Here is a 19,981-nt window from a genome sequence, read left to right on the forward strand (position 1 = left end):
TACGCCGATGGATAAAGGAGTACCCAAGCAACAGGAGACAACGAGTCTGTGTGACGGGTGAGGTCTCAGATTGGCGAGACGTTACAAGTGGAGTCCCGCAGGGGTCAGTCCTTGGACCTATACTGTTTCTGGTATATGTAAATGATCTCCCAGAGGGTATAGATTCGTTCCTCTCAATGTTTGCTGATGATACAAAAATTATGAGGAGGATTGAAACAGCGGATGATAGTAGGAGGCTACAAGATGACCTAGACAGACTGAGTGAATGGTCCAACAAATGACTGTTGAAGTTTAACCCGAGTAAATGCAAAGTAATGAAACTAGGCAGTGGAAACAGGAGGCCAGACACAAGATACAGAATAAGAGATGCAGTACTTAATGAAACAGACAGAGAGAAAGATCTAGGAGTTGATATCACACCAAACCTGTCTCCTGAAGCCCACATAAAGAGAATAACGTCAGCGGCAAATGCGAGGCTGGCTAACATCAGAACGGCGTTCAGGAACCTGTGTAAGGAATCATTCAGAATCTTGTACACCACATATGTAAGACCAATCCTGGAGTATGCGGCCCCAGCATGGAGCCCGTACCATGTCAAGCACAAGACGAAGCTGGAAAAAGTCCAAAGGTATGCTACTAGACTAGTCCCAGAACTAAGAGGCATGAGTTATGAGGAAAGGCTGCGGGAAATGCACCTTACGACACTGGAAGACAGAAGAGCAAGGGGGGACATGATCACAACCTACAAAATTCTCAGGGGAATCGACCGGGTAAACAAGGATGAACTATTCAACACTGGAGGGACGCGAACAAGGGGACACAGGTGGAAGCTGAGTACCCAAATGAGCCACAGAGACAGTAGAAAGAACATTTTCAGTGTCAGAATAGTTAGTAAATGGAATGCACTAGGAAGTGATGTGGTGGAGGCTGACTCCATACACAGTTTCAAATGTAGATATGAAATAGCCCAGTAGGCTCAGGAATCTGTACATCAGTTGATTGACGGTTGAGAGGCGGGACCAAAGAGCCAGAACTCAACCCCCACAAACACAACTAGGTGAGTACATATATATATATATATATATGTGGGTCCCTGCAATTGCACCAGAGGTGGTACCCCTAATACATTATATATATATATATATATATATATATATATATATATATATATATATATATATATATATATATATATATATATATAAAAACTGAAAACTCACACCCCAGAAGTGACTCGAACCCATACTCCCAGAAGCAACGCAACTGGTATGTACAAGACGCCTTAATCCACTTGACCATCACGACCGGACAAAATGAGGTGATATCCGAGGCTATTTGAACCACCCCACCGCCGGCACTCGGATAGTAATCTTGGGCATAGCATTTTACCAAATCACCTCATTCTTTGGGGCACACGTGAGGAACACAAATGCGAACATATTGTCCTGGGGACCATTCAGGCTTGTTCGCATATATATATATATATATATATATATATATATATATATATATATATATATATATATATATATATATATATATATATATATATATATATATATATATATATATATATATATAATGTATTAGGGGTACCACCTCTGGTGCAATTGCAGGGACCCACATCCTCGAAGAAGAAAACAACGAGCATTCTGAGAAGATCTTGTGGTTTCTCACTGAATACTTTATTCTTTTCTTCTCCTACCACCCCTATTATTTTTTTGTATGTTTTGTTTTATTTTATTGCAATGCTACAGTTTACAGAGAACACACACACACACAGACACAAATATATAACAATTAAACAATCAGCGTTCGAAGACCTCGTCCAGCTCCTCGGAGGTTGGGTGCGTACCCAGGATACAGCACGCATTTCCCCTCTGAACAGCGACACTGAGGCGCTGGAACAGGAAACTGGCTGCTCATGGGTCTCTAGTTTTCCCAATTAGTTCCTCACCAATCTCCTTTAAAAACTTGAGTGCACATTTACCCCAGGCACCCAGAGTCTCAGAGCCTATCGGCACGAACCTGTAACAACGTTCTAGGTCTCTGTACTTGTTGATTTTCTGGGTCTCCCTGTAGGTGGCTGCCCCACCTCCCTCCGCTGAGCTGTAACGTAAATAGGTATCAGCCAATGTAGATGCACAGGTGTAATCCCATACGATCTGTTTACCTTCTCTCCATGGCTGCAGGGTGACTCCATCTGGGCAGTTTTGGCTGTTGTCAGGTCTGCACAACTGGGGTTCCCTTTGTGCTGGACACCCAGCTGTAGCCAAACTTCTCTTGATGATGTCATGGACTGCTTCATGTCTGGCAATCTTTCCCTGTGTCTTACGACAGATGAGACCATGGCTGCCGTATTGGTCTGCCCGTGCATGGCCGCAAACACACCGGTGTTCGGTGGTGATAGGGGCGGCAAGGCGCAGAGCAACACCAATACTTAGGGCCCGATGGTCCAGGCGGGTGCCCAATGCGTAATTAGGGACTGCCAACAGGAAGTCCCCAGCATGGGGGGCTTGCACAGCTAGGAGACGCGCTCTGTCCTTCTGAGAAGCTACGTCCAGCAATGCTTTGGCGATGTTCTCCACTATGGGGCTATCCCATTTGGCCTGTTTACCGTCGTTTGGAAAAGTTGGTCGGGTGTGTGAATTGGCAAGTGTCCCACTAACCTGCTCCTTCCTTAAAATTTTGATCACGAATCCCAATGGAGTTCCTTAGGTATTCTGGTAGTATTTCCTTCACTAATTCACTTGTAGCACTGGTCGAGGATAAGAATGCCGGCAATGCTAACTGTGTCGCCTTGCGAATACCTATACCCCCGAGTCTAACTGGGAGCGTTGCTTGGTCCCACTGGTCATCTTACAGGGAGAGGTTTAACACTTTCATAGTTATTGTCTTTAGGAGTGAGTCGTATTCCGTTAATTTTGGGCTGTCAAAGAAAGGAGCACACCAGAGGAAATAGGTAAGTCTGGGCAAGGCCAGACACCTTGTAAGAAGGTACAAAGCATCGTGAGCATCCAAAGCCCCTATTCGCGCCTCCATCCTCCTCAGGTCTTTAAGCTTTTCTTCGAGGACTACCTCAATGGCGTTCGAGCCTAGAGGTGCCCCTAGCAGCACACTGTCGGTGGGAGCGATCACTTGTGCTCCTGGCAATAATATTCGTACTGCATCTATGATTGGTTGGCTGGATGAGATGATTTCACACTTTGATGGATTTAGTGTAAGGCCTAACTCCTCTCCCCTAGATTTCACTAGCTGAAGATCTCCTAGCAGGAATTCCTGTGTCCCTGCCAGGGTGCCATCGTCCAGGAACCAGATGTTGAATTCGCTGGACAACCTGCTTGTGACCTCCTTAGCTGTCATGCAGAAAAGAAAAGCGGCAAGTGGGTCTCCCTGCTGGACACCTTCTGCAGAAACAACTTCATGTTTCCCAAACAACAGTGTCGATTCCCTACTATTCCCTGCTGAGACGAAGGGGAGTAGAGAAGGAAAGCTTGTTCGAACTGCTTCCAGTACCACATCCCTTTTTACCAGGTTGAAGGAATTTTTAAAATCTAATTTAATTAATGCCTTATTTTCTGGGAGGTCCTTGATATAGGCTCGTGCTGCATGAGCTGCTGCTTCACAGCCATGGAGGACACCAAAACCTAGTTGATGGGGGTCGAAGCATCGTTGCAGCGTCTATGCTGATTTTACTGACAGCTGCCCTAGCAACAAGGCGCCGAAGTGTGTTACCCACGGCAATGGGTCTGACGTCTGACTAGGACCTGCCTTACCCTACAGAGTTCTTCGTCGACTTGCTTCCATTCTGAGCTGTGGCTGAGAGCACGGTCGACATATGCGTTAACAACACTCCTCTTGTACCTGTCTGATCAGTCGCTGTTGGCATTTAGGCACATTCCTATGTTCGTTTCCTTAGTGTAGACTGCAGTGTGGAAACCTCCGCTCTTTTCCATGACTGTTACATCTAGAAAGGGCAGCTTCCCATCCTTTTCCATCTCATAAGTGAAACGCAGCACGGAACTCTGCTCAAATGCCTCCTTCAGCTCCTGCAGATGTCTGACATCAGGTACATATGTAAAAATGTCGTCAACATACCTGCAGTACATGGCCGGTTTTTAAGGTACAAGAGGAGTGTTGTTAACGCATATGTCGACCGTGCTCTCAGCCACAGCTCAGAATGGAAGCAAGTCGACGAAGAACTCTGTAGGGTAAGGCAGGTCCTAGTCAACAACGGCTTCTCCAATGGTTTCGTCGAAGACATCATAAGAAGGAAAGTGAAACACCATGCAACCTCTGAAGAGACAACTAACACAACCCCTATACCCCCTATTAGGCTATTTTACAGGAACTTCTTTTCCACAGCTCATAAAACGGAGGAAAGGGTCCTGAAAGATATTGTTAATAGAAACGTTATCCCTACAGACAAAAATCAGAGGATACAACTGACGATTTAAAATAAAACCAGAAAAACGGCCAGCCTACTCATGAGAAACTCTCCAGATACAAAGCAGAACGCTTTAAAAGAGACCAACGTCGTCTATGCCTTCAAATGCCCTCTTGGGGACTGTAAGCTCCAAAAAACCCAGTATATAGGCAAGACAACAACATCTCTTTCTAGGCGGTTAACGATGCATAAGCAACAGGGCTCCATTAAGGAACATATAATCTCTTCCCACCACCAAACCATCGCCAGAGAAATCCTAGTAAACAACACAGAAATCATCGATAGATACAGCGATAGCAGGCGGCTTGACGTTTGCGAGGCACTACACATTAAGAAGTCAACACCAGCAATCAACAGAAAGTTAATGCACAACTATATTCTACCCACCTCAAGACTCCGCTCCAATATAGAAGCATCAAGAAATATGGACCAATAGGCTTTCTACAATCACTTCTATTCAATACCCATTGTTTCGTGTTCTGTCTTGTGTTGATGAATTTAATACCCTATTAAATACCACCTCACCCCATCCACCTCACTCAAATGTAGATATAAACAAATCGGAGATGTGTAAGTTCTATTCAGTTGTGTATGTGTAAACTAAAGTCTTTGAAAATGTAATATATATATATATATATATATATATATATATATATATATATATATATATATATATATATATATATATATATATATATATATATATATATAATATTTTATATTATTAAATATGACCGAAAAAGTAGGATTAATAATTCAAACACGAATTTTCTATATATATATATATATATATATATATATATATATATATACATATATATATATATATATATATATATATATATATATATATATATATATAATATTGTGAAGCAGTTCCCAAAACACGTCTATTTTCGTCTGTCGAGCTGATAACATTTTCAAAACTTTAAGAATCTTAATCATATTTCATTAACTGTATCTTAGCGTATTATACAGGGGATATATCAACACAAATAGCATAGTTATGATCTATTGATTTCTCTAAACCTAACTAAACTTACCTAACATAATCTAACTCAACCTTAGCTAACCTAAATGTACCTATCTAACATTATCTAAAACCATCAAACCTATTCCATTTATTGTAATATAAGAGCTAGAGAATAAGAGTTGGAGAATATAACAGATAATGTGAGAAAAAGAGAGATCTTGAGACTGAGACAATGAGTGGCAAGTTTATTACGTATAAACAAAGGCCAAAGTCCATTCCATGCAGCCGCAAAACCCCCAGTTTATGAATAAAAAACCGTTTACACACGACTCACGACTGATGACGTCCGAACACTTCTGGAATAAGTGCTTCACTGACGACTTTTGTTCGAACCACAACACTGTAAATGCTTCACCACATAATACAAATACAAATAATCGCCAACAGAACCTAGACACCTACCTAGAGGTGCTTCCGGTGCTCAGCGTCCTCGTGGCCCGGGCGTCGATCAGGCCTCCAGGTTGACTAACCTAACCAATGCCTAAATATGCACAGTATACTAATATATAAATAATAGTAATTTATCTTTGAGAAAATTCCTATTTTGAATGAACAACATGTTAAAATGTATGAATGAGGGTCGATCGGTGGATGGAATTTACTTGGTCTGTTACGATAATAGCTTTCTGAATCGCGACGTAACCGACAAGATGGCAGTAAGAATGAAAAGTCTCGTAAGTACTTGGGTAACTGCTTCGTGAATCCGGCCCCTGTTTATTCAGCTCGTCCTCCAAACAAAGATCCAAAAGTGATTCCATGCACCCGCCAAACCCCCTGTTTATGGATGAAAAGGGGTTTACACAAGACTCACAACTGCTGACGTTCGAACATATCCAGAACAAGTGTTTCACTGACGAATTTTGTTCGAATCACAACGCTATAAATGCTTCACCCACGAACTACAAATACAAATAATCGCCAATAGAACCTAAACACCTAACCTAACCTATCCTATACCTATATATACACAATATGCTAATATATTATAATATTAATTTATACTTAAGAAAATTCCCGTTTTGAATGAACAGCATGTTAAAATTTATGAATGCGTCTGTGGGGTTGACCGCTGAATGTAATGGACTTGAGTCGAGGACGGGTTGGTTTATTACTTCGCCTAGATTATAGTTAGAAATTCGTCACTGTTTACGGTTGGTTATTCATATTTTAGTTTGGGTTATATTTAATACTTCATTGATAACCTCACCGATTAAATCCATTCATCCACTTGTATACTTCAGTCATGTCACTCCTAACTCTTCGCCTTTCTAGAGAAGGTAAATGAAGCTTTTTCACTCTCTTCATATGGAAGATTTATAACTTGAGGGATCAACTTTGTCACCCTATGCTGACGCATTCTATTGGATTTATGTATATTCTACAGAATGGCGACCAAAAGCTTGAACAATCTCGATTAATACATAAAGTTAATAATTGTGCAATTTTCTGCGCCAGGTTCGCCAGTGCCCCAGAGCTTACTATAGCAGTAATAATAATGGCGCACCATGACGCTGTGGTTATAGACGACCCCAGCTCCCCTGGCGGCAAGCGACTCACTTACAGTGGACCAATAACTAACGTCATTCGCTACCTGGCAAAAAGTCTGAACTTCACGTAAGTCTATTGCCTGAGTCATTGATATTATTGTTGTAACGTGTTACACGATGAACTTTCAAGCTACGTTATTTGTTGCCTCTTTGTTACCTAGATTTATTGGCTATATTTTAGCTATTTATTTCCTGTTTATTATGTATTTGTTGTCTAGTGTTACCAGTATGCTACTAGGAGAAGGTTGTTTGTGGTGTCTCGTGTTTTGTTGCATATTGTAGTGCAAATATTTTTAAAGCTTGAGGCTGTCCACGCCATTGACAGCGAAGGGACACTTAGTGCCAGTGTCAGCGGAGGCACTAACACCTCAGTGTCAGTGTCAGTGAAGGCACTAACACCTCAGTGTCAGTGTCAGTGAAGGCACTAACACCTCAGTGTCAGTGTCAGCGGAGGCACTAACACCTCAGTGTCAGTGCCAGTGGAGGCACTAACACCTCAGTGTCAGTGTCAGCGGAGGCACTAACACCTCAGTGTCAGTGCCAGTGGAGGCACTAACACCTCAGTGTCAGTGAAGGCACTAACACCTCATTGTCAGTGTCAGCGGAGGCACTAACACCTCAGTGTCAGTGCCAGTGGAGGCACTAACACCTCAGTGACAGTGGAGGCACTAACACCTCAGTGACAGTGGAGGAACTAACACCTCAGTGTCAGTGTCAGTGGAGGCACTAACACCTCAGTGTCAGTGCCAGTGGAGGCACTAACACCTCAGGGTCAGTGCCAGTGGAGGCACTAACACCTCAGTGTCAGTGGAGGCACTAACACCTCAGTGTCAGTGAAGGCACTAACACCTCAGTGTCAGTGTCAGCGGAGGCACTAACACCTCAGTGTCAGTGTCAGTGAAGGCACTAACACCTCAGTGTCAGTGTCAGCGGAGGCACTAACACCTCAGTGTCAGTGCCAGTGGAGGCACTAACACCTCAGTGACAGTGGAGGCACAAACACCTCAGTGACAGTGGAGGAACTAACACCTCAGTGTCAGTGGAGGCACTAACACCTCAGTGTCAGTGTCAGTGGAGGCACTAACACCTCAGTGTCAGTGTCAGCGGAGGCACTAACACCTCAGTGTCAGTGCCAGTGGAGGCACTAACACCTCAGTGTCAGTGAAGGCACTAACACCTCAGTGTCAGTGAAGGCACTAACACCTCAGTGTCAGTGAAGGCACTAACACCTCAGTGTCAGTGCCAGTGGAGGCACTAACACCTCAGTGTCAGTGCCAGTGGAGGCACTAACACCTCAGTGCCAGTGGAGGCACTAACACCTCAGTGCCAGTGGAGGCACTAACACCTCAGTGTCAGTGCCAGTGGAGGCACTAACACCTCAGTGACAGTGGAGGCACTAACACCTCAGTGTCAGTGACAGTGGAGGCACTAACACCTCAGTGACAGTGGAGGCACTAACACCTCAGTGCCAGTGGAGGCACTAACACCTCAGTGTCAGTGTCAGTGAAGGCACTAACACCTCAGTGTCAGTGTCAGCGGAGGCACTAACACCTCAGTGTCAGTGCCAGTGGAGGCACTAACACCTCAGTGTCAGTGAAGGCACTAACACCTCAGTGTCAGTGTCAGCGGAGGCACTAACACCTCAGTGTCAGTGTCAGCGGAGGCACTAACACCTCAGTGTCAGTGCCAGTGGAGGCACTAACACCTCAGTGTCAGTGAAGGCACTAACACCTCAGTGTCAGTGCCAGTGGAGGAACTAACACCTCAGTGTCAGTGTCAGTGGAGGCACTAACACCTCAGTGTCAGTGCCAGTGGAGGCACTAACACCTCAGTGTCAGTGCCAGTGGAGGCACTAACACCTCAGTGTCAGTGGAGGCACTAACACCTCAGTGTCAGTGTCAGTGAAGGCACTAACACCTCAGTGTCAGTGTCAGCGGAGGCACTAACACCTCAGTGTCAGTGTCAGTGAAGGCACTAACACCTCAGTGTCAGTGTCAGCGGAGGCACTAACACCTCAGTGTCAGCGGAGGCACTAACACCTCAGTGTCAGTGCCAGTGGAGGCACTAACACCTCAGTGTCAGTGACAGTGGAGGCACTAACACCTCAGTGTCAGTGACAGTGGAGGCACTAACACCTCAGTGTCAGTGCCAGTGGAGGCACTAACACCTCAGTGTCAGTGACAGTGGAGGCACTAACACCTCAGTGTCAGTGACAGTGGAGGCACTAACACCTCAGTGACAGTGGAGGAACTAACACCTCAGTGTCAGTGGAGGCACTAACACCTCAGTGTCAGTGGAGGCACTAACACCTCAGTGACAGTGAAGGCACTAACACCTCAGTGTCAGTGTCAGCGGAGGCACTAACACCTCAGTGTCAGTGCCAGTGGAGGCACTAACACCTCAGTGACAGTGGAGGCACTAACACCTCAGTGACAGTGGAGGCACTAACACCTCAGTGACAGTGGAGGCACTAACACCTCAGTGTCAGTGAAGGCACTAACACCTCAGTGACAGTGGAGGCACTAACACCTCAGTGACAGTGGAGGCACTAACACCTCAGTGACAGTGGAGGCACTAACACCTCAGTGACAGTGGAGGCACTAACACCTCAGTGACAGTGGAGGCACTAACACCTCAGTGTCAGTGCCAGTGGAGGCACTAACACCTCAGTGACAGTGGAGGCACTAACACCTCAGTGTCAGTGCCAGTGGAGGCACTAACACCTCAGTGACAGTGGAGGCACTAACACCTCAGTGTCAGTGCCAGTGGAGGCACTAACACCTCAGTGACAGTGGAGGCACTAACACCTCAGTGACAGTGGAGGCACTAACACCTCAGTGTCAGTGCCAGTGGAGGCACTAACATCTCAGTGACAGTGGAGGCACTAACACCTCAGTGACAGTGGAGGCACTAACACCTCAGTGTCAGTGACAGTGGAGGCACTAACACCTCAGTGTCAGTGACAGTGGAGGCACTAACACCTCAGTGTCAGTGAAGGCACTAACACCTCAGTGTCAGTGACAGTGTCAGTGAAGGCACTAACACCTCAGTGTCAGTGAAGGCACTAACACCTCAGTGTCAGTGACAGTGTCAGTGAAGGCACTAACACCTCAGTGACAGTGACAGTGAAGGCACTAACACCTCAGTGACAGTGTCAGTGAAGGCACTAACACCTCAGTGACAGTGACAGTGAAGGCACTAACACCTCAGTGTCAGTGAAGGCACTAACACCTCAGTGTCAGTGAAGGCACTAACACCTCAGTGTCAGTGTCAGTGAAGGCACTAACACCTCAGTGTCAGTGTGGTGCCTGCACCACACTGGTCTTGTTTACAGCAGGTGCCAGGTGAGGTGCTCTTCCTGTTTTATTGTCCACTTGAACATTTTATTTGTGCTAATCATATTCCTCATTTTTGTTGTTTTCCCTCCCGCCTCGACACACACAAAACATCATATTCCTCATTTTTGTTGTTTTCCCTCCCGCCTCGACACACACAAAACATCATATTCCTCATTTTTGTTGTTTCCCCTCCCGCCTCGACACACACTAAACCTTCAACCTGTTCTCGTTGCTTATATTTGTTGATATCAACATCAGGTATATTGTCCTTCGTTTGAGATTTGCTGAGCTGCTTAATTTGTTTTGTTTAGTTTCTGTTATCATATAGCAGCTGTATATTCTAGTGAACGTTTCACATATCATAAAATTATATATTATATATTTTCCTATCCATGGACCTTAAAGCTATACAGATATATGAAAACATTTATTATAGCACTTTCATCTTTGCATTTACGTATTATTTAGCGAATTCTTAATGAATTCTCACTAATAATTTTCCCTTACACCTTTACTTTGAATAATTTCCTTAAATTTCGTTAACACAATCTATTACCCTTATGAGATCTGATTACCGTTACTGATTAAGAAAGAGGGTTCTTTTCTTTTCCTTATGTTCTTATGTTCACTAAAATAACTCACCATCGTCATACGTAAACCACGTAGTAACAATATGCAGATAAATATGTATATAACATTTTTCTCTTTCCTTTTTTTATTTAACATTACGTATATTTAATGTATATGTGTAATATATATAAACATATGTCGTACCTAGTAGCCAGAACGCCCTTCTTGGCCTACTATGCAAGGCCCGATTTGCCTAATAGGCCGAGTGATTTTCTTTATTTTCCATAAATTGTTTCCAATTGGTTTATTTGAATTATTATTATTATATTTTACTAGGAACGTAAATTATTGACTCAGTTATATTGGTTTAGATTAGGTTAAGATAGGTTAGGTTAGGTTAGGTAAGGGTAGGTTAGGCTCGGTCACATATCTACTTTAGTTTTAACTCAAATTAAACAAAACGGACTCATACATAATGAAATGGATAGCTTTATCCTTTGATAAGAAAAAAAAATAGAAAAATAAATAAATTCAGGAGAACTTGGCTTATTAGGCAAATCTGACCTTGCATAGTAGGCCGAGTATTGTGTTCTGGCTACTAGGTACAATATATATATATATATATATATATATATATATATATATATATATATATATATATATATATATATATATATATATATATATAATATGTTCATTTAATGTATATCATTTTATCACTTAGAAATCTGAAAGATGATTCCAAGGCATACCATCCATTCATTAGTATAGACGATACTAGTTATCTTGTACCTGGCCCGTCAGCTACAGGTACGTGATGCCTCCTGATGGTAGCTATGGTACGAAGACCAAAGACGGCTTTTGGACTGGCATGGTTGGACTGGTCAAAAGGCAGGTGAGTTAAGATTGGTCCCCTAGAGCAGGGTGATGGCTCCTGGTTCATTATGAGAAGGGGTGTAATTACTGGATTCTCACAGAACCCAATCATCAGTTCCTCCAATCTGCTGCATCTGAAGTCCCCCTCGAATGTCAGTGAAGCTCTCTCACACGGCTTCACACAAAGGACGTGTAGCTCCCTACACTACTTGAAGATTCACTACGTCCATGAAGTTCCACTCCTTATTGGAAGTTCTACTCCACCTTGTAGTTTAGCTCCCACTATGAGTTTCAGCTCTCACTTGGAGTTCAGCATACACTCCTCCTCTGGTACGAAGTTCTGTCATTAACTTCTCCTACACAAACGTTGCAGTTCTCCCACACAAACCTGCAAATCCATCATCATGCCATAATAAATGTTTTCCTAACAAAACATAACTAAATGTATTCACAAAAAATAAACTCCTCCACCCGACATGCTTTCAAATACAACGTCACTGCCGCGATGGGTCCTCCCCCATCCTGGGCGCGTTCACCTGGGAACATGTCCTGAAGCATCGCTGGAGCCGCTGCCGCCGGCCGCATTGCTGGCGGGGGGGGGGGGGGGGGGGGAAGGGGGGCTTTACCCCATCAGTCATCCACTGACCTCCCTCGAGAGAAGATGTACCACTCCTTCCCTCCAGCATGTTCACTTAACTTAAATTTCCTATTTCAGCTTTCCCACATGGAAGGGGGGAGAGCTGTATATTTCTACCCTATATATACATATGTTCACTGTGATTACTAGGCACATGATCAAACACTGGTAGCTAATCAAACAAACTATTAAACAGGCTTACCAGAGATCTATAACGTAAGGGAACTCAGGCCCTGGTCCTCAACAATGGCCCTCACACAGGCTGCCCACAAAAATCACTATAGGACTGCTTCACAAGGCTTCAAGTCCTGACCTGAGTACACGGAGTCGCCCGGCAGGCTTCACAACAGAAACGCCTGCTTGCTTCCTTCCTCTTGAAGAAGCAACACAAGTTGAGTTCCACAAAGACGCAACCAAACACTCACTTCCAGACTGCCTCTAATTATCAAAATTACAGAGAAATGGTGCACTAAGTCCCCAACAGCTTCCTCACGCTTGCGAACAATGGTGCACTAAGTCCCCAACAGCTTCCTCACGCTTGCGAACAATGGTGCACTAAGTCCCCAACAGCTTCCTCACGCTTGCGAACAATGGTGCACTAAGTCCCCAACACCTTCCTCACGCTTGCGAACAATGGTGCACTAAGTCCCCAACACCTTCCTCACGCTTGCGAACAATGGTGCACTAAGTCCCCAACAGCTTCCTCACGCTTGCGAACAATGGTGCACTAAGTCCCCAACAGCTTCCTCACGCTTGCGAACAATGGTGCACTAAGTCCCCAACAGCTTCCTCACGCTTGCGAACAATGGTGCACTAAGTCCCCAACAGCTTCCTCACGCTTGCAAACAAGCAGCCTTCGCTCCACCACTAACACAGGGAACTATATTCTTCCTTCTTCCAGGAGAATCAACGAAGTACAACCATCTCTGACGACTATTGTAGCTCACGTGAGGTCACGACCTCCTGCTAGTGTCACGTCATGTCTCCAGAGTATCGATATCTCATTTCATTTCACTTATTTCAATGTTCATCCTCTGCTCACATTTTTTAATTATTCACTGACGTTTATTATATATTTAATATATACATCTTTCACCTGACCTCTCAATGAGGTCCGAAAGCAGAATAACTCTCACTGAGGTACACTCGTTCCACTCAGGCTACATGGGGTCATAACACTCGGTACATGGGTTTTTTTTCCGAATAGAGGTTTTATCCGAAGTTGATTCATTTTGGGTTGTTCTTTTCATGCAATATGGTTTGTAGAGTCAAAACCTCTTTCAATTATTCCAATGACCCTTTTTCTGTAAACGCAAGTGATCCTTACTTCAATATTTTATATATTAGCCTCTCAACTAAAAATAAATCTGTATGTATAAACGTGTTCGAGTCATACACAAATAAAATATTTGAGTCACTCTTCTCATAGATCTGTATATTTTCATACACCGCCATTATTCTCCCCAGTTAAATTAAAATCATGCTCTTAATTACATAGATAATGGTTCTTTTAATAATTTGTTTATGTTCTTCGGTCCCTTCAGGAGGCAGACCTGGCCATAGGACCTCTTAGTATCACACTCACGCGGACTGAGGCAGTGGACTTCACTTGGCCCATATGGTACGACAGCAGTAAGATTTTGGCTGGACGAGGGCGTCTGGAGGTGGACCCCTGGAGCTTCCTGTTCCCTCTGGAGCCGCTGGTGTGGGCGGCCACACTGGGAACGCTGCTGGTGCTGTCTGCTGTCACTTTGCTGGAGTATCCTTACCTCTACCACAGGAGGGCTTCCTTCTTCCTCTGGTTGGATGATACCTACAAATTTCTTCGGATATTTTTGCAGCAGAGTAAGTTTAAATTCACGTCAGAACTTGATAACTTGTACATATTTGTTAATATCGAAATGGGAAAATTAAAAATTGTGTACATTTTCCTTGAAGATATGCTCTGTACATGAATATATTAATTTGTTAATTAAAATATAATAAATAAACATTGCTAATTTACGAATACACAAAATGTCAGCAGAGTTTATTTTAGGTGACGTGATGCGAATAGACTATCAAGTCACATTTGATGAGGACAAGAGGAAAGTCATCTTCACAAAAGTCTACTCTCAATTCAAATTGTTGTTTCTCGGCATACAAATCACTTTGTACATTACACAGTTCGCCACAAGACTTAAAAAGTTTCATAACTTAACCCAACATATTCTTAAGCTATTCTAATCTAACTTATCCCAACAGAAGCCATCCTTTACTACCCAGCCTAGCCTAACAAAACGATATATACCACTTATAACAATTAGAAAACTAACTGTGTGCGAATTCGCCTATAGACAATATGACTGTGCCCCGTTTCTTAACATCATTGTTATAACTTTGTGTTGTTTGTTTAACCTGTTGCATGCAGTCGTGTCCGCGGGAGTGAAGGGCTGGTGGAGGAGACTCATGTTTGGGGCGTGGCTCTGGGCAACGCTGGTGTTGACGAGGAGTTACTCCGGCAACCTCATGTCTCTCCTGGCGGTGAGGTTCAGTCCTCAGCCCTACCAAACCCTCCGTCACCTCATCAATGATCCTTCAATAGTCATGATATGGCAGAGCAACTCCATAAACGCTGAGTATCTTCGAGTACGTTGTACTCAACGTTAATGCCTATCACCTCTGTTGTCCATCCAAGATGCTTGCCAGCATCAATATTCAGAGTACTGAAGGCCTTATTTGTGAATAACAAACATAAAATGTCAACATGTTTTAAGACCAAATGATACAATGTTTTAATAGGAACTTAGACTTCAAGAATAAGTTTATCTTACAAAGGAAAGTGTATATTTAATAATCTATATTTTCACAAACAGAAGTAAAAACCTAAACAAGGATTTTCATGATAAATTTAATTAAAGTAAAATGAATATTAACCAAATGGTGATTTACATTTGGTGATTAATATGTAAGAGCGACATTTTGTTTGAGTCTTCAGTGATGTACTAAAACCATCACATCATCCAGAATATGAAGTCTGGCATCATCCACGAAGTGGCTGACTTGGAGCCCAAGGGACGAGTGACGTACATGACACCAATGGAGTACATGGTGGCGTTGGACGCCCTTGTAAAGCCTGGCACCCACGTCCTTGTTGATGTTGGCTCCACACTCCGTCACCTCATGGCCCAGCACTTTACGCTCACAGGTACCTAATATTATATATATATATATATATATATATATATATATATATATATATATATATATATATATATATATATATATATATATATATATATATATACATATACATATATACATATACATATATATAGTAGTAAGCATCCGTCAATCCCGTGGGGTTATGGAGTTGTGCCCTGGGTGTCTAGTTGTTGTAGTGTAGTTGGATGCAGCGCCTACTGTGGCTGTGAAGGCCAACCTGAGAATGACAGTCTCGACTGCAGCGAGCGTAGATAAACGCCGAAGCGGGTGCGTCTGACTGTAGGTCGAGACCTCCTCTGTAAATCTATTATCCTCCGCCTGCCTCTTCAGTTCATCCTCGAATTGCTGGAGTCCCTTCTGCACTTTACATCTCCAGGCAGATCTGTCCGCAAGCTGCTGTCCTCCCAAGTGTTGATGTCGATGTTCATCTGCTTGAGGATCGCGTTTGCAGGCATCTTTGAAACGCAGCTGAGGTCTTCCGGTGGGTCTCCTTCCTGATGTCAGTTCTCCATACAAGAGGTCCTTCGGTATGCGGCCATCGACCATGCGTGTGACATGTCCCAGCCATCGCATGCGTCTGTTTCAGGAGAGTGAACATTGAAGGGACTCCTGTTCTCTCGAGTACAGTGTTGTTGGTGACGTCTTTCCACGTGATGTCAAGGATGCGTCTCAGGTTCCGCATGTGAAATGTATTAAGCCGTCTCTCCTGGCGAGAGCGCAGGGTCCAGGATTCCGAGCCGTAGAGAAGTGTACTCACCACACATGCCATGTAGACTTGTGCCTTGGTGTGTACTGTCAGTTTGGCATTTTCCCAAACGCGCTTTGTGAGCCTGGCCAGTGTTGTTGTGGCCTTACCGATACGCCTGTTGAGCTCAGTGTCCAGGGAAAGGGTGTCTGAGATTGTGGAGCCCAGGTACACAAACTCGTGAACTGCCTCCAGCACATAGTCTGTTATATTTATACAGGGTAGCTCATTGACAGTCTTGCTCCCATCACCTGTGTCTTCTTCAGGCTGATTGTCAGGCCGAATGCGGAACAGGCTGCGGCAAAGCGGTTGAGTAGCTGCTGCAGGCCTTCTGCTGTGTGTGTGGTGATCGCTGCGTCGTCGGCGAAGAGGAACTCCCTGAGGATTCGCATCTGTACTTTTGTCTTTGCTCGGAGTCTGGATAGATTATAGAGCTTTCCCTCAGATCTTGTACGGAGATAGATGCCTTCTGTGGTTGTTCCAAAGGCATACTTGACTGAGGATCGCGAAGAAGATGCCGAACAGAGGTTGGAGCAAGAACACACCCCTGTTTAACACCACTGTTAATGTTGAATGGTTCAGAAGTTGAGCCGTCGTACACGACTGTCCCCTTCATGTCCTTGTGGAACGATTGTATCATGCTGAGTAGGGTGGGTGGACAGCCTATTTAGGCCAAGATCTTGATGAGTCCGTCCCTACTCACGAGGTCGAAGGCCTTTGTAAGGTCAATGAAGGCAATGTACAAGGCTTTTCTCTGCTCCCTGCACTTTTCTTGAAGCTGTCTCAGGGAGAACACCATGTCAGTGGTCGACCTCTCTGCTCGAAAACCACACTGTGGCTCGGGGTACACTCTTTCGGCAAGAATCTGAGGCCTGACCAAAACAACACTAGCGAAGAGTTTGCCAACGACGCTGAGGAGGGATATATGCCGCTATAGTTGTTTACATCGCTTCTGTCACCTTTATTTTTGCAGAGAGTGATGATGTTTGCATCTCTCATGTCTTGTGGCACCGAGCCCTCCCTCCAGCACTGGCATAAAAGTTCATGAAGCTCAGATTTAAGTGTTCCACGAGCGCACTTGAGAACTTCAGGCGGAATCCTGTTGTCTCCTGGGGCCTTCCCTGAGGAAAGTGAATCCACTACTTTCTCAACTTCTTCCACAGTTGATTCAAGATCAAGTTCTTCCATGATGGGCAGGCATTCAATTGCACCCAAAGCCTCTACGCTGACCAAGTTCTCTCTGGAGTAGAGTTCGGAGTAATGTTCCACCCAGCGATTCATCTCTTGATCACGGTCTTTAATGATCTCTCCAGTGGCTGACTTTAGAGGAGTCGTCCGGTTTTGTGTAGAGCCTGTTGCCTGTTTGATCCCATCGTACATGCCTCTTATGTTGCCGACAGTGGCCGCAGTCTGGATGCTGGAACAGAGTCGAAGCCAGTAATCGTTAGCACAACGCCTCGCAGTTTGTTGAACTCTACTGCGGGCAGTACGGAGGTTCCGTACTGCCCGCAGTACGGGAACCTCCGTAGTTCCGCAGTACGGGAACCTCCATAGTTCCGTACTATGTAGGTTCCTTTCTGAGGGCAGGTTCTTGTAGGATGAGAGAGCTCGTCTCTTTTCCTCTACGAGGGGTAACAGTTCCTCTGCACTGGCCTCGAACCAATCTGCTGACTTGTTCTGCCTCTTACCGAAGGTGGACATGGCAGTGTTGAAAATAGTGCCCTTGAGATGTAACCACCTCTCACTTGCGCTATCGCAGGGTGATACAGGAAGGGCATTTACCAGCGCCGCAGTGAATTCCTCCACTTTGTGAAGGTCACGGGTCTTGTTTACGTTAATGCGTGGTCTTCCCTCCTTCTTTGCTCTGTGAATTTTTCGGGGCTCTAACTTTACTCTGCAAATGACGAGAGAGTGGTCGGTGTCGCAATATTCGCTCTGGAAGCTGCGGGTCAGTTTGACATTTTTCAGATTGTTACGCCCCGTAAGCACCAGGTCGAGTTGGTGCCAATGCACCAACTGGGATGACCTGGGATGTCTCCAGGAAACCTTATGCTGGGGCTTGGTGTCGAAGAAGGAATTGGTGATGCAGAGATCATGACGCCAGCAGAACTCCAGGAGGCGCTGCCCACTCTCATTCATCTTCCCAAATCCAAACTGGCCCAGGCAGGAAGGCCAAGAGCTGTGATCAGAACCAACTCTTGCATTAAAATCTCCCAGGAGGAAGACTGGCTCATGTTGAGGTATGTCTCTGAGAGCTAGGCCGAGGTCATCATAGAACTTGTCCTTCGCTTCGGTAGAGGAGGTCAGTGTTGGTGCATAGGCATTGATGAGGCTGACCATTCCTACTGCTGTATGAAGCTGAAGTTTGATGATCCTTGCAGACCCCTCCAGTAGGCGGTACTATGGACCCTAAGAACCTGTTCCTGATGGCAAAGCAAATGCCATGCTCCCTTACCTCTTCTGGTGGTTTGCCCTGCCAGAAGAAGGTAAAGTCCTTCTCCCGTATGCTGCCGGTTGTGGACAGACGTGTCTCCTGCAGGGCGACTATGTCCATCTGGAGCCTGCGCAGTTCATTGTTGATCACAGCTGTCTTGCGGGCGTCGTTGACTTCCAGTAGATCTTCCGAGAGACCCGGTGTCATGGTCCTTACATTCCATGTGCCCAGTTTGAGAGCTGGGTGGCTCTGTGTTTGTTTTCTTTTGCCTGGTGCATGGGTTGACGATCTGCTTAATGGATTGTGGCCTAAGCCCCACGCACCCAGTGGAGCAGGCGGACCATGGCGGGACAGCACCTTATTGGCTGGGGGCTGCCCAGCTTGAGGCGGACGGCAGCTGTCCTATGAAATCGAATGATTTCTCCCACCGTCGGAAGCAACCCCTGGTGCCTCACTCTACGCCAATTGAGTGGTAGGCTTATCACCGGTAACTGTCACTTCCCGTGTTGAGCCATCGCCAAGGCGATGCTGGAGTGTCCTCTCAAGGGCACAGGCCTGGGCAGTAATTATGGAGGATCAGCTGTTGCCCATGCAGCAAATCCACCCTCTCCACGCCACCGATGTGATCCAAGGGAAGGGCAGGCGCCGATACGCTTGGCACCAGTGTCGTCGCAGGAGTTGCCAGAATGTAGCTGTAAACAGCTGCAAACTGCCTTAGGGACTCCGACTCCGAATTTTTTCCTCAGGGTTGACTCCCGAAGTCTTTCCCATGAGTGGGTTCAGCCGCAAGACAGCAGAGGTTTGAATTCGGGGTTTTCCTGCCCCTGGAGGAGCTGCCTTTCCAGGCTAACGAGTCCCATCTGCCCGAAGCAACTGGTTTTAAGGCGCCAGAGACCTGCCTTCGCCCCTTCTCCTGTTGGTAGCAGCAGTTCCGCCGGGCCTAGAGCCTAAGCCACACGTGCAGGCCAGGAGCTGGACTTGGTTGTCAGAGGCTATTTGAGACGCACGCCATCAGGGGCACTTAACAGGCTGTGGGATCTTATCTCTGGAACCCTTCCCCCCGGCTATAACAACCCTTGGAACATATATATATAAATATATATATATATATATATATATATATATATATATATATATATATATATATATA

At 45.0% G+C, this 19,981-nt stretch overlaps 1 protein-coding gene across 4 annotated transcripts in view; it reads left to right on the forward strand.

Annotated features, from left to right (window-relative positions):
- Nucleotides 1-19,981, forward strand: part of LOC123771516 (probable glutamate receptor) — a 135,719-nt gene that overhangs the window by 65,701 nt on the left and 50,037 nt on the right. For all 4 annotated transcript variants that reach the window (XM_069313813.1, XM_069313815.1, XM_069313816.1 and 1 more), the window contains 5 exons: nt 6,936-7,094; nt 11,740-11,830; nt 13,993-14,293; nt 14,859-15,076; nt 15,455-15,635. In XM_069313813.1, coding sequence (XP_069169914.1) covers nt 6,936-7,094; nt 11,740-11,830; nt 13,993-14,293; nt 14,859-15,076; nt 15,455-15,635 — 950 coding nt within the window. The remainder of the gene's footprint in view (nt 1-6,935; nt 7,095-11,739; nt 11,831-13,992; nt 14,294-14,858; nt 15,077-15,454; nt 15,636-19,981) is intronic.

This window comes from Procambarus clarkii, chromosome 76 (genome assembly GCF_040958095.1).
Source record: "Procambarus clarkii isolate CNS0578487 chromosome 76, FALCON_Pclarkii_2.0, whole genome shotgun sequence".
Lineage (NCBI taxonomy): Eukaryota > Metazoa > Arthropoda > Malacostraca > Decapoda > Cambaridae > Procambarus > Procambarus clarkii.